The sequence below is a fragment of the Cardiocondyla obscurior genome, linkage group LG04, assembly GCF_019399895.1.
Source record: "Cardiocondyla obscurior isolate alpha-2009 linkage group LG04, Cobs3.1, whole genome shotgun sequence".
Lineage (NCBI taxonomy): Eukaryota > Metazoa > Arthropoda > Insecta > Hymenoptera > Formicidae > Cardiocondyla > Cardiocondyla obscurior.
The window spans coordinates 3,144,191-3,153,428 of record NC_091867.1 but is presented as its reverse complement, the minus strand read 5'-3'; the positions used below and the strand labels follow the sequence as shown (position 1 = coordinate 3,153,428).

At 34.3% G+C, this 9,238-nt stretch overlaps 2 protein-coding genes across 8 annotated transcripts in view; one reads left to right on the top strand and one right to left on the bottom strand.

Annotated features, from left to right (window-relative positions):
- The first annotated feature begins 53 nt into the window (after positions 1-53).
- Ns4 (Nucleostemin 4) lies at positions 54-2,969 on the top strand. Of its 5 annotated transcripts, none has more exons than XM_070654871.1 (7): positions 54-193; positions 289-646; positions 818-1,131; positions 1,218-1,863; positions 2,009-2,431; positions 2,531-2,731; positions 2,808-2,919. In XM_070654871.1, exons 2-7 carry the CDS (start codon positions 556-558, stop codon positions 2,879-2,881), a joined length of 1,749 nt encoding a protein of 582 aa, XP_070510972.1. In that variant the 5' UTR covers positions 54-193; positions 289-555; the 3' UTR covers positions 2,882-2,919. The 5 variants fall into 5 exon arrangements, with proteins under 5 accessions (XP_070510972.1, XP_070510973.1, XP_070510976.1 ...); XM_070654872.1 differs by having other exon boundaries at positions 105-208; XM_070654875.1 differs by lacking the exon at positions 54-193 and having other exon boundaries at positions 215-646; positions 2,851-2,969.
- A 1,101-nt stretch (positions 2,970-4,070) lies between these two features.
- Positions 4,071-9,238, bottom strand: part of LOC139101594 (otoferlin) — a 29,130-nt gene continuing 23,962 nt past the window's right edge. For 2 of the 3 annotated variants that reach the window (XM_070654860.1, XM_070654861.1), the window contains exons 17-27: positions 8,162-8,469; positions 7,606-7,967; positions 7,060-7,245; positions 6,191-6,914; positions 5,944-6,114; positions 5,563-5,732; positions 5,128-5,446; positions 4,790-4,988; positions 4,506-4,724; positions 4,339-4,439; positions 4,071-4,251 (exon numbers count right to left, since the gene is read on the bottom strand). In XM_070654860.1, coding sequence (XP_070510961.1) covers positions 4,071-4,251; positions 4,339-4,439; positions 4,506-4,724; positions 4,790-4,988; positions 5,128-5,446; positions 5,563-5,732; positions 5,944-6,114; positions 6,191-6,914; positions 7,060-7,245; positions 7,606-7,967; positions 8,162-8,469 — 2,940 coding nt within the window. Of the gene's footprint in view, positions 4,252-4,338; positions 4,440-4,505; positions 4,725-4,789; positions 4,989-5,127; positions 5,447-5,562; positions 5,733-5,943; positions 6,115-6,190; positions 6,915-7,059; positions 7,246-7,605; positions 7,968-8,161; positions 8,470-9,094; positions 9,146-9,238 lie in introns of all 3 variants that reach the window. The other variant, XM_070654858.1, reaches the window with a different exon arrangement.

Here is a 9,238-nt window from a genome sequence, read left to right as displayed (position 1 = left end):
ACGACTGTTGCTAAGGACGGAGCAGCTAAAAGAGAGACCGCCTCATAACATCGGCACGATCGCCGATATAATTTTTTCGTGACAGTGATAAAAGACGGGCGATTTACTCCCTTTAAGTCCTTTAATTCAATCGACTGTCTTAGTAGACCTGTATCTTTGTTTTCAAACGCAAAGAGGGGGACGTGTCATGCGCGTAAGCGAAACTTGTGTACGAACTGGTGCAAGTAATGCGTATTTGCGACTTGAGGTCTGATAACTCCAGATAACTCCGAGGTTTGTTTGTTTCAGCTGCATTTGCCGAAAATTGGAGAAGTTGAAGTAGACAACCAGATCGCTAGTGCGTTTGATTCGACCATAAGGCTGAGGAAGAGGATCATGGTGCTAGCGCAGTCCTGTATAGGAGCAGAATACTTTTAGTGCCGGCGTGCAGCATGTTCGGTCGCTTGGACGAGATAAACTTTGTAACCACGTAATTGAATTACGACCTTTGTGTAAGAGTTAGAAGTCTGTGATAATCACTTGGGAAAAGTTAACAGAGGCTGGAGCTGCAGAATAATGCCTCAAGGAAGGCATAGAGTTCCTTTTAGCGGTAAAGCTAAAAAGCAACAAATGCAAGCTAAAAAGCAACGTCAACGGACGTTTCTCGGTATGTATCTTGATGTATTTAGGGTAAATATTAATGAGATCAAAGAATTTAAAGCCACACAATTCAGTTTTCTTTGAAGAACATTGTCTGCAGTTGCAGTTTATTATGTAATTAACTTGTTATTTGCAAACAGCTGATTCTATAAAAATATGTATGTGCTTTTATTATCAGTAAATCCAGACGATGAAGAAAGTTGCAGCAATGACAATGCTGAACATAAGAGACAAGTAATAAAAATTAACGAACAACCGAGAGATAGCAAGTCTGCACGGAATAGATATGCTCTGCAATTTTTTCAAGAGTCTGCTGAGAAATTACGAAAACGAAAAGAACGAGCTTTTAAAAGTATAGAACCTGCAAGTCTGAAGGATCAAGAGATTTCCGACAATTATTTTCCACCTGGGATTGATATGCCAAAGCGACCACCTTGGGATTTTAATATGACGAAAGAACAATTGGAAATGAAAGAACAGAGATATTTTACGGTATATAATTAGTAACTTTGTATTAAAGAAAAAATCGTAACTTACTTTGAATACATTATTATTGATAAATAATTTTTTATGTTTAGGAATACTTAAATAGCATGGAGGAATTAGCTAGCTTAAGTTATTTCGAGTTGAATTTAGAAACCTGGCGACAATTGTGGAGGGTTCTAGAGATGTCGGATATTCTTTTAATTATTGTCGATATCAGATATCCCGTTTTAATGTTTCCTCCATATCTGTACGACTATGTAACGAAAAAACTAAAGAAGGATATGATTTTGGTATTAAACAAAGTTGATTTAGCACCTCCAGCATTGGTAGTGGCTTGGAAAGAGTACTTTCGTAATCAGTATCCGAAGCTACATATTTTAATGTTCACATCATTTCCTACTTACAATCTCCGTGGTAATACGAACAACGAAGAGGGAATGAAGAAAAGATCGCGTAAAGGAAAATTGAAAATGGCTGCGGAAGGAGCTCAGAAATTGCTGGAGGCTTGCAAAGATATTGTTGGAGATAAAGTCGATCTAAGTTCCTGGTATGAAAAAATACAGGAAGAAATGCATTTAGAATATGATTTAGATGATATAAGTCACAAGGATGATGTAACGATAGAAAAGGAGGATACTACTTATTTTGAACATGAAAAATACAAAAATGGAGTTTTGAATATTGGTTGTATTGGAACGCCAAATGTTGGAAAATCTTCCTTGATGAATGCCTTAATGGGTAAGCAAAACCATTTGATTATACAGTTGTATTACACGTTTATTATTTTTTTATTTATACTCCATATTTAATATTTTTTAAAGTAACGTTATGAAATTTCAAAATTAATATATATAAGATATTGATCTTAGTGTTTATTTTACAGGCAAAAAAGTTGTGAGTGTATCACGCACTCCTGGACACACTAAGCATTTTCAAACTATTTTTCTTACGAAAACTGTTTGTTTGTGCGATTGCCCTGGTTTAGTCTTTCCTTCGACTGTGCCTAAAGAATTGCAAATACTAATGGGTTCATTCCCAATCGCTCAAGTCAGGGAACCATATACCGTTGTACAATTTTTGGCTGAAAGAGTGAATTTACCGAAATTATTGAAGATTCCACATCCAGAGAACGATGATACTTGGTCCGCTATGGATATCTGTGATGGATGGGCTATTAAAAGAGATTTTAAAACGGCAAAAGCAGCTAGACTGGATACATACAGAGCAGCAAATTCGTTATTACGAATGACATTGGAAGGAAAAATTTGTTTATACGTATATCCGCCGAATTGGACTATCGATAAAAGTATTAATTTTATTTTTAGTATTTATTATTTTTCTATAAAAAAAAATATATAATTAAAACAATTTTTAAATAGTTTACGAGACAATAACATTTTTGTAGAAAAATGGGAAAATGATGCAGAAGTTGAGATTGTGAGATGGATTCAGGCGAGAAATAAAGGAGATAAGACGCCATACAATACACCTACTCAAATGTCTTCTGAAGGTGAAGAAAGTGATAATGAAGAAAGACTGACGGAATATTCAGGAAGTGCATCAAATGTAATAAATGACTCAGCAGAATCATCGAATGAGGAAAACGGTGTGCCGCTTGTAGCTAATAAATTTTCATTGTTATCTGCAGAATAAAATAGTTTATCACATTATATTTTTTTCAGATGTTTTATTAATTTTTTTACACACATATTTTTTCTTATACAGAATGAGCAATCTGATAATGAAGAATAGTTGAGTGAATTTCTGTGTTTTCGCCCGCGAAACACAATCGTCACTGTGACACAGAATATTTATGAATAAAAATAGATTATTTTGTATAAGCCACTATTTTGTTAATATTTTTCTCATTTTTCATAATTTTTTAAGGTCACTGTGTGGATGAATTATTTACAATGTAATTCTAGCAACTTTGCAATTATTCTTGTGAATTTGGTCCGCTATAAACTGATTGAGAATAAAAATTTATAATTATAAAATAGAATAATATTAACACTATTTCAAATTATTTCATAAAAATTATCTATGCTAATATGTAACACTGAAAGGCAAATTTAACATTTGCTGCGACGACGGCGACTAGCGTATGTCTTTCCCCACTCTCGACCGCCGAGTACGGGAGAGGGAGAGATAGTAGTAGTTCCCCTCTCAGTCAGTCCTGTCCTCGGTGATCGGTGCTCTGCGACACATCTACGCGCGTGCTTCGTGTGAGGTTCGATGCACACCACGTCAAGATCACGTACGCTAGCCGCCGTCGCATCACGAAACCATTTCTGAAGGTGAGAGAATACCGCGCCGGCCGGATTGCCGATGACTGATTTCCCCCCGTTCTTTCATTCCGTGCTTCCGTCGCATAGGGTTACGTACGCTAGCCGCTGTCGCCGTAGAAAACACCATCTGTTCTTCGGTATGCATACATATTACATACCGCGCCGGCCGGATTGCCGATGACTTATTTCTCGCCGTTCTCTCATCCCCTGCCTCTGTTACTTAGGATTACGTACGCTAGCCGCTGTCGCCGTATCTGTCTTTCGGTGTACGTAAGAAAGATTTTTTAACATTCGTGTCTGTTAATATGAAATTGTGCAAGAAAGTTTTTTTCCTATTTCCTCGAAAAATATTTCATTTGTTTTTCTATATTTTACACAAAGTATTTTTTACTTGTACTTTATATACATATAAGTTGTTTAAAAATACTTTGTATGTATATTGTTTTACTTTTACTGAGATCCATTTACAAACTATAACTTCTAATTTATCACTATAAAAAAAATTTTAATCGTAATCTAATCATAAGCTAAAATTATTACGAAAAAATTGACGAAATTAATTCGATAACATGCTAATTTACATCGACTTTGTACAGCATAATAATACAGCACAATTATATCTTTAAATTGTTAAACAACAATTATACATTGCATTTTTTAAGCTCCCAAGATTTTCTTTACGGAATAACCTGGTATTGCGTAAAAGAATAAAAGCAAAAGTATGATTAATCCGATCGCAATTATAGCTTTTAAAATAGCCCATTTATAATTATGCCAAACTATATATTTGATAGACTTTAGTGGATTGAGAAACCACATGAAAGATGCATCTGGTCGACTGTGAAAAAAATTTAAGATATAAAAGTTAATTTTAAATTGAGCATAATAAAAAAAGACTCACATTATTGCATCTTATTATACTCACTTTGGTTTATCTAGTGGATCGGGCTCGTTTCTACCAAAACCAGCAGGATTTTTTTCGGCCTCTTCTTTAGTGAGTAAATGTATCTCAGCTTCGACCTTACCCTGTGTAAAATAATAAAACATAATTTATTAATAATAAGTAGTTATATAAAAAAAAAAATATCTTACTGTTAGCTCCATATCTTCATTCTCTTTTTTCACATAAAACGGCCACCATCCTTTTATACGTTTTTGTTTAAAGATGTTAACCGTTGGCACAGAACCATCTGTTTTTAGCATTCCCAATGAACAGAGCTTACTATTTTTCGCTCCTCGCGGAAATCGATTGAGATCGAGGGTTATCGCACCTAAGAAATCGTCTGCAGAGAAATGATCTGCATCCCAAACCTGTAAAGATTCAGTTTTACCTACCGAAACAAGATTGAAATCAATTTAACATATTCAATAATTACTTGTAGCTCTAGGCGTGCTGGTATTTTACATTCGGTTTCGTCCCAGCTAAATAAACTTTCTTTACGATTAATAACGATCTTTTCTTCTGCTACTAGATAATCGAATGGAAATATAAAGCGCCAGTTAAAATTTCCTTCGCCAGTTAACGATCGATAGTGAATATCAGTAGATTGACAGTCCTCTGGTCCCTTCACCCATCTGTTAAGCAACGTCAAACAGATATACGTATAACATGATTATAGTATAATTGTATTTGAATTTTAAAAACTGAAACTAACACAATTGAAAAATGTTTTATAAAGAAAAATTAATTTTTTAGAAGTTGATATATATATACCCTTTTACATAAATGTCGCTCATTTTTTCACCAGTGAAAAAAGCATCATCTTCCAAAACGACATCATCTGTATTCCATATGATAACTCTCAATTCATAACTCTTAGGCTTTCTCGGTGAAATATCGAGAGCTGGTCCGGGCGAAGGCATGTCCATTGGAAACATGTCCACCCACATTTCTAATTTTCCCTGTTCAATTCCAGGCTTCTCAGGATTATAAAGCGGCCGAGTTTCCACGTGTTCGGGTACCAGAGCACAACCTATTCGCGGAAAAGCGTTCCATTGATGAAGAACGGCTAAAGCGAGATGTTCTTCCATTCCTATAATAATTTCAATACATATACTAAAACTATATACATATATATTCATATGTGGAAGTGTTATTATAAGAATTATGATATATTCTTTTAATATTTATATTAATCTTTTCACGTACCCTTTGTATGCATATAATATTCCATCTCCTCGTTTGAAAGAGAGAAAGTTTTTCTACCGATTGTAACGCGTCCGTGAGAATACATTGGTCCATCGATTTTACCATCTTTACATAGCTTCGAAAGTATTTGAGTCGGTTTCATTGCATCTCTCCATTTATTATATCCAGATCTAGAATAGAAATAATGTTTAATAAACTTCGTGCATCGGAATTTATAATATTAAAAAGAACAATCTAATAAATTATTTTTTAATCTCAAATTACAATCAACAAAAACGGTAATTTAATCATGCATTCATATAGGTGGCTAAAAAATTCTAAGTAAATAACATGATAAATATAATATGTTTGACTTAGAGTCAGTTGACTTCCATTACTTACTCGTCGTATTTTTTTGCAAGTCCGCATGTAGCTCGATGTCTGCTGTAGAAGCGATTTTCCAAATCAATTTTGGTTTCACCAATCATATCGTCTGTTCCGACCAAATCCCAGTCTAGAACTTGTACGGTGAGCAAAGAATCCTGCGGAAATGTTGCCTCAATCTCGAAACATCTTAAACGTAAATTTGTAATTAGATTCTTAGCTTAATACAAAATTTAATAAATAAATAAATGCACAAAAAACCTACTTTCCGAAGACAGGATTCAATTGCTTTGAGACATAATTTTCCTTATCGCTAACTCTTTTACCCCCCAATTGTAAAACTACGTAGGGGTCTGCTTTTCCATTCAGATCGCAAGGATGAAGATCATTAGCTTTAACGATGTACACTCGTACTAGAACGTGAATAGGCTCATTCGACGGGACACCTTGGAAAAATCCGTATTGCGGATCGAAACCCATTACAGTGTGATCAACTAGATCCTTAGGTAGCGGCCACTTGTAGACTTTCAATGCGCCCTTGAAATTACCGACAATTCTTGATTCATCTTCGGGCTCGTCACCAGTTTTTTTACCTCGATACAATTCGAAAGTGTGTAACCATTCCTTAAATTGTTCAAATTCAGGTTGCGCTTCTAATTCTCCAGGGTATATTTTCAGCAAAGCAGTCTTATTATATTTGTGCTGGGTTTGTTTTGGACTGAGCCTCGATACAAACTTCACCGCATTTGTAGGTGATTTTAGACCAAACAGCCTCTTCGTAGGATTAATTCCAGAATTCTTGTCAGCTGTTTGACTTGGCGTTACAGCTTCATCAAAAAGCATCGGTAGCGTTCCATTTGGTTGACTTTGAAATATAGATTTTTCCTTACGCAGTTCTTTGTTCTCCTCGATCATTGCTTCTACAGATGCAAAGTACTTTGTCCACCAGTCCTGGCAGCGATCTCCGTCCTCTAATGATCCTACATCGCCTAAAAATCAAGGTTTAAAAATTCTACCTCACATATCATATAAATATCAAAACAAATGTTAAAATATTTAAAAAATAATAACGAGCATCTCTAATAATTAAATTAATACAATTAGTTTTAATTAAATCTTATTTTGCAAACGTACCTATATTGTTATCACTAGACAAGCTATGCTTCCTACGTAAATTTTGTTCCGTTTTATCTTTCTTTGTTGGACCACATCCTAATTCAAATCCAAGAGTGATAACGGTATCTCCATTATTAGCTTCCAAATCAGTCATCGATTCAACTAATGACGTTTGTTGGAGTTTCGACTTAGATGTATCAAGAGCTGTAATAATATATAACGTTTTAAAATTAAAATATTGGTAATTAAAACGCTAAAATTGCTAACAGCGCATTATTGCTTAATTGCTTAATTAGTACGTAATGTTTTATTTAATATTTGTTAAATTTAAATTTGTTATAATAAGCAATGCAATTTATTATAGAACGAGACCTTTTCTTGCAACATAATAAAAATTATTATTTATCATATTTTTCAATAATATAATTGTATTATTATTTCAGCAAAATTTAATTATGTTCTATTTAATTAAACTACATATTTTTTATTTAGTTTATATTTTATTTGTATTACAATTATAAAGCAGTCTCAAAGCGTCTCACAAGTAATCGATTATGTAATTACCCGTGCACTGTAATTGATATAAGCTCTTCTTCCTCTCTTGAGCATCCTTTGCCCTTTTAGTCAAAGGATAGTACATATACTTGTGAATCGAATTGATGGTGTGAGTACCAACGAGGGTATATCTACCAAAACTCCGACAATCCACCGCTCTTATGGTCAAAGGAGGTCGATAAAGCTCCTGTTCAGGAAGCTCCAGCTCCAGAAATTTAATCGGCGTGTTGAAATTCGGATTTTTCTTCGCATTTGCTATGACGGACGAATAGAGAATGTGGCCGGCGCATTCAACATCTACGCGAGGCTTGTCGACAGTTAATAGATGAATTCTTTTCAGATCTCGCAAACCCCAAAATAGCACCTCGATTCTATCAATTAAACATGCCACAAGAAAATGTATAATAACATTTGAATACCGAATTAATGAATTACACACGTCAATTAAATTTTTACAAATATAATTATTAATAAACTATATATTTCTACAAATTTTATTAAAAAATTGTTTTTAGAAACTAAAAAATATAAAAGACTTTTAAATCAATGACGATAATAACGTTACCGATATTTCGATAAAGTAGGTCGAATTCCCACGGGCACAGGAAGAATCGGGCCTTGATCTTGGCCAGAACCCGGAGCCTGAGATCCGCAGCTGTAATCTTTAGGATCCGGTAAAGTAGGAAAACCGTAATCTTTTGTGGAAGGATATTCCAATAATTCAAAGACCGCTAGAAGTTCGCCAGCTCTTGAAGCTCCTCTCGTAACATCATACCATTCCAAAGACGGCGGATATTGTGGAGGAGTATACGGCTCACAGGCAAGTTTGACATGCGGTCGTGCGATGGCTCGACCGATGTACTCTGATTTTCCCTGAAATCGTAAAGATAGATTTTAATGTGTCCGAATAAATATGTTATTAATCAACCGTGTGGTTACGAAGTAAGGAAATTATAAAATGGGGAACATTTACGTTGATTAAATGCATAATTTTTAATTTACTTATTATTGAATGTTTATTTATTATTGCGAAAGAGTGCAAAAAATGAAATTTGAGATTTACAAAAAAGGAAACAAGTATAGTATATATATGTATATCTGCATTAATGACGTAAATTTGTCTAAATATATATAGTTTATAATGGAAATACTGAAATTTCTAAATAGAGATGTATCTAATTACCACAATAGCATGAAACCAAGTAAGGTAAAGGGAACCAAATCCTACGCAAAAGTAATTTGCGGTTGTGCAGTTGTGTGGGTGGATGTGACTCTTTGTAGACTATTGCAGTAATTTCAGAACTTGGAAACTGGCTGTCTTGAAATTTCGAGCACACAAATTCTGATATTGCATAAGTTTGACGGTATACCTATATCCTAACACATAAATAACGAGTGCCATGCTGACTGTATATTATGTGTGTTTCCGGTGCGGGTATTGTGTTGCATGCGTCGTGTTATCCGGCATCGTATAAATGTCAAAATGTTTTATACAAACTGTCAAAGCAGAGCCCTCATGCAGTTTTATGTCCATAGCTACAATATGACTCTGCAAAAAAAATGATTACAAAATCATAGAAGCAATAATTCTTTTTAACGTTTTGTTAACACGTCATTGTAATTGAAATTAAATGGAATCTAA